The sequence below is a fragment of the Notothenia coriiceps genome, unplaced genomic scaffold, assembly GCF_000735185.1.
Source record: "Notothenia coriiceps isolate Sejong01 unplaced genomic scaffold, NC01 NC01_scaffold00037246, whole genome shotgun sequence".
NCBI classification, from domain to species: domain Eukaryota; kingdom Metazoa; phylum Chordata; class Actinopteri; order Perciformes; family Nototheniidae; genus Notothenia; species Notothenia coriiceps.
Window position 1 is genome coordinate 4,892,451 of NW_011369947.1, and position 5,146 is coordinate 4,897,596.

General features: G+C 42.2%; 1 protein-coding gene across 1 annotated transcript in view; it reads left to right on the forward strand.

Moving 5' to 3' along the window:
- LOC104965629 (prostacyclin synthase-like) overlaps positions 1 to 4,932 on the forward strand; it is a 7,282-nt gene extending 2,350 nt beyond the window's left edge. Inside the window, exons 6-11 of the mRNA XM_010794623.1 lie at positions 107 to 161; positions 277 to 458; positions 2,808 to 2,970; positions 3,299 to 3,480; positions 3,912 to 4,060; positions 4,638 to 4,932. Of these exons, the coding sequence (XP_010792925.1) occupies positions 107 to 161; positions 277 to 458; positions 2,808 to 2,970; positions 3,299 to 3,480; positions 3,912 to 4,060; positions 4,638 to 4,797 (891 nt within the window). The 3' untranslated portion in view covers positions 4,798 to 4,932. The remainder of the gene's footprint in view (positions 1 to 106; positions 162 to 276; positions 459 to 2,807; positions 2,971 to 3,298; positions 3,481 to 3,911; positions 4,061 to 4,637) is intronic.
- Positions 4,933 to 5,146: the final 214 nt, after the last annotated feature.

Below are 5,146 nucleotides of genomic sequence, written 5' to 3' on the forward strand. Positions count from 1 at the left end.
TTTACAATACCAGAATATTTATGTCACTTTTATTGCTGTTCTCACCAGGGCAGGATACCTGACATTGTTTGAGAAGAGAGACAACGCTACTGAAGTGTATAATGAGTTCCGCAAGTTTGACGATCTTCTCGCCAAACTGGCTCGCTGCTCACTCAGGCGAGGTAAGCGGCACGATAGTGAATGAAATTAAGGTTATCTTGCAGGTTTATTATCAGACTGTATGCCTATAAAGCTCAGAGGGTATGTATGAATGAATGAATGTCCCTTCTTCAACAGATGAAAGCAAAACCGCCAAGCTATCCCGGGAGCGACTGTGGGAGCTGCTGACCCCCGGATGTCTGAGGGGTAACTCAGAGTCAAACTCCTGGCAGCAGAGCTACCATCGCTTCCTGCAGACGGAGGGAATAGATACAAAAATGCAGAAAAAGGCGTTGCTCTTGCAGCTGTGGACCACACAGGTGAGAGCAATCTCAATCTCAAACACAAACAAGATCACACACTGTTTCCAAAACATAAAACGTTCCACACACATGCTTGAATTTCACTCCGGTGTTCTGACTGCCAACAATGCAGTAGTGAAGGCTGTGGATTCCTCTCTGCCGGTTACTCAGAGCAACCTGCCTCAACCTGTATCACATAGTGGGTTGTTTTTCAGTTAGGGTCATGCAAATCTGTTTCCATGATCTTGTTTGAGCTTTAGTAATTACATATTAGTACAGTGTGTAAGAGAACTGCATGAGTCAACCCAATCAGCTTCCTCTTTTTCCCATTTCACACTGAAGCTACAGAGTGACATGCACTCGCACGCAGGATTTGTGCTGACAACCAGGTTTGCTGCTGCTCAAACTGCAGCTTTATTGAAGTTGTTTATTTAACTTTTGTGTAGGAAGAAGGTTGTTTAATAAAACCGTCTTGGATACTTAGCTAGTCTTGTGCAGGTTAACACCTCACACACAAATCCATCTCCTTGGGCTCAGTGCACAAAGTCTCCATTATTAACACTATTTGAACAGGTGTGAAAAAAGAATTTTTGCTTCCTCAACCTCACCAGTTCAGACAAGTTCAGAACAAAGGGTGTCATTGCTCAGTGTTTCCAGGTGGGGGAGACAGTGAGCTGTTTGAATGTGCTCATGTATGCTATGCTACATGTTGGCTGTAATACCTTCAGTCCTCTGTCTACCTGCCAGTCTCACTGGAGCACCAGTAACACAGAGGATCCTTTTCTACCAGGCGACCCACCTCAGGCTCTTCAAGAGGCTCTGCTGGTTTGGGAAAGACTTCTATTCCTCCAGACTGTTTGCTTGTGCTTCTTCGTGTCTGCTGGGATATTGGAGCACACAGTCTCAGTCTGGATGGAAACTGGAGCACGGCTGCAGAGAATAGAGGCATTAGCTGGCAGTCCAGTGGGACCTGGCAGAGTCAATGTGGCTTATGTGTGACAGGCAGACTGAGGTAGTTCAGAGTGCAGTGCTAGGATTTCACTCGAGCCACCTACCACCTCATCGTGAGTGCTGCAGAAGCTATTGGATGATGTTTTATTTAGAAACAATCAATGTTATTGATTGAAACATATACGGTATCGACTGAAATTGATTTATTGGTTGTTTTCCTTTTTAGGTGAGATAAGGACCTCGATTTTTTAACACTCTGAACCTCAGAGATGTATTTTTAGTAAACAAATAAGTCTTGATTATAATTAGAAAGTTGTTTTTTGGAAAATAAAGCAAATCACTGGCCATATTAGTGCATTTCCCAGTAGTTAAACCCTCAAGTACTCATATTTGACATTCTTGGAAAATATGCACATTTCCAGAGTTGCAATGTGTTCGATGTGAACAATGAAACCAGTCTCATGAGTATACACTAAACATGTAGCTTGAGACAGCAGCTAGTTAGCTTAGCATAAATAGTGGGAAATGGCTAGCCTGACGATAACAAAAACGGCCAACAAGCACCCTTAAAGATTGCTCACTGACATGGACATTACATTACATGTTACTTGTTAGATGCTTTCATCCAAAGTGACTTACATACTCAATACTGTGGGCAATCGCCACAGGAGCAATTTGGGGTGAAGTGTGTTGCCCAGGGACACAACGACATGCTGACTGCAGTGGGGTTTGAACCTGTGCTCCCCTGATTTGAACACCAATGCACTAACCCACTGCGCCACAGCCTCCCTCCCTGGACATCTAATTTGTTCTATGCAAAAAGTGATTCTTAAAAACATCTACAGTAACATCGTAAGCCTAACGTTATGCAAGTGTCATGAAACTTCTTATCTAAAGCTCAAAGCATTTTTCCTAAAAGCCAATTTATTCCCTTAAAATTACCCCTTTGGTTCCTGGTAACCGTGTTCATGTCATTATCTGTGGCATCAGTTCTGCTGATCTGAAGATGTAAGAAGTTGGAAAGTCACTGTGATTCACATTCGGTCACTTTTGGGTATTTGCCCTGGCTGTCAATGGAGAGCTGACCTGAGATATGCAGGGGTGAAAAGAACAGCTCCCTTAACCCATGGCAATTACTGTCTGACAGGCTCAGGTGTCTCCTCCCGAGAGGCCGACAGCAGTGTCTACAAGCTGCCAACTGATTCAGGGACTTTTCTCATATCAGTCATATTCTGACAGCATCATTACAGAGAGCTGAGCAGAACATTATCTTCCCAAAACTAAATAATCAGTATCAATCAGAAGTATATCTGCATTGCTAGTTTAAATATTCAAAAGTCGACTTTTGCACAGTTTTTGAAACTAGAAACGTATATAAAGGACTGAATTAGTGCTAAGTTGTTTTTTCCTTTTCAGTGCAATGCTGGACCTGCTGCCTTTTGGCTCCTTGGCTTCCTGCTCACTCACCCTGAGGCCATGGAGGCAGTTAAATCAGAGATCAGAGGCCTTACTCTGCAGGACACTTCCCTACAGAGGCCCCCCATCAACCTGCTGGAAGCACACAGCACACCTGTGCTCGGTACGTAACGCCTGCTAGCTGCTCCTTTTCACTTCCTCACGCCTTTACCTTGGGGTCGAGCCAGTCCACTGAGGTTCAATTCAAACAATGGCCTATTTAAATTGTTGTCGTCAGGAACAAGAAGATAAGTGCATCAGTCTGAAACATTCACAATGACACAGTGACAATTAAAGTTTGATGTGGGATTCAATTAAATAATGATTTCCATATATATTTATGTCGGGGAAATGTTTGTGCCTCTCTAAATTAAGCCCGAGGGCTTCGCTGATATAACTCTCGCTGACACCCCTCTGACATCATCCCCTCGGCTGTCCTCTCCGTTCTACAGATAGCGTTCTGAGCGAGACCCTGCGACTCACGGCTGCGGTGATGATCCGCAGAGAAGTAGTGCATGGCAAAGTCCTGCAGATGGCCAACGGACAGGAGTACCACCTCAGAAAGGGGGACATTGTGTGTCTGTTCCCCTTCCTCAGCCCTCAAATGGACCCGCAGATACACCAAGAACCACAGGTGATTTTGTGTGACAGAGACCGCATTAACAACATCAACATGTAAAACTGTTCTTGTGATAAGTGCATGAGATGTAACACTTTAGGAGCCTTAACAGTCATGATACATATAGCTGTTTACCTTCATTGTGTATTTTAAAACCATATTGTACTTCACAAAGCAGTATTGAGGAGGCAGGATTAAGCAGACAGAATACATCCTTTGGGATTAGCTGCTAAATGCCTACAAATGAAACAAGTAGGAGTTGACTAGCAAGAGAGAGAGAGATCAACTCCCAATGTTCCTCACATGATTTATCTTGAACGGTTAGGTGATAATTAAATACCATTTGTAGCAAAAGATAGAGAGCAGGATATATACGGTCAATGTGCATGATAGTAGAATGCACACATCTGATGCCTTTATGTTTTTTTCTTGTCTCGTCTAAACAGATTTTCAAGTACGATCGCTTCTTAACTGATAGGAAAATGAAGGATACATTCTACAAAGACGGAAAAAGGCTGAAGTACTACACCATGCCCTGGGGTGCAGGGAGCAACATCTGTGTTGGGAAAGAGTTTGCTGCGACGGCCATTAAACAGTGAGTGTAAAAATCCTACGCCTTTTTTTTCTTTTTCAATTTCATTTTGTCCATGGTGTAACTTAAGTTTAAAAGAATGATAAATCCCTGATCAAAGCATTTCCTGCAATTTCACCCCAATTACCAGACTGGCAAAAATCCATCTCTACATAACATTCCCCCTTATTACCATGTACATCCTGCTTTCATGACCTCGATCATTAGCAACTAGCTATATGGTAATTGCTTATACTTTGCAATGAACTATATGAAAACAGCTAAGGATAATTAGCAGTCAGTCGGGACAGTGTGTGTCTGTCAGACATCATATCCAGTTGGTTAAGGGTTAATCATACCATTACGTTTACTACTGGTAATCCTCAACAATCGCAAAGGGGAATGGGTTAGTTGATGTGTAAACTGGGAATATTTCAGAAATAGGTCATTTTGAGGCTGTTTGCTGTTAATTTCTTGAATTGATTTTCCCATAATAAATGCACTAAATGTTGAAAAACTAACATTCATTTTGTCTAACAATCCTGTCTACCAGTGGATGGTTTAACACTTGTTCTAATCTGCTGTTGCCTGTTTTTTCTAGGTTTGTCATCTTGCTCTTGACCCATCTGGATCTGGAGATGTGTGACCCAGAGGACAAACTGCCACCAGTCAATACGAGCCGCTACGGCTTCGGGATGCTGCAGCCGGACGGAGACCTGCAGGTCCGGCACCGACTAAAGAACACACAAAATGAAATTTGACTTGATGATTTGATTAATTGTAAATAACTGTGTTGAGCTTTTGATTATGCGTAATGTAGCACTATTTATTCAGCGTTTTATTCACTGACTGCATATTTTAAATTGTTTGTTATTAATATTTTCAATAAAAAGTAAACCTGACATACTTTTCATTTTCAATTATTCTTCCATACACTCTATGCTTCATTCAAACCTATGTTTAGCTTGTTGTTTTATTTCACTTGGATGCTTAGACAATGCACATATGGATTTGTCACAACTACTTTGGGAGCTCCATGGTCTAGTTTGCAAATTACAGAAATTGAAAACCGTCCAACTCACTATCTGGAAGTAGACCTGAAGGGTAAGT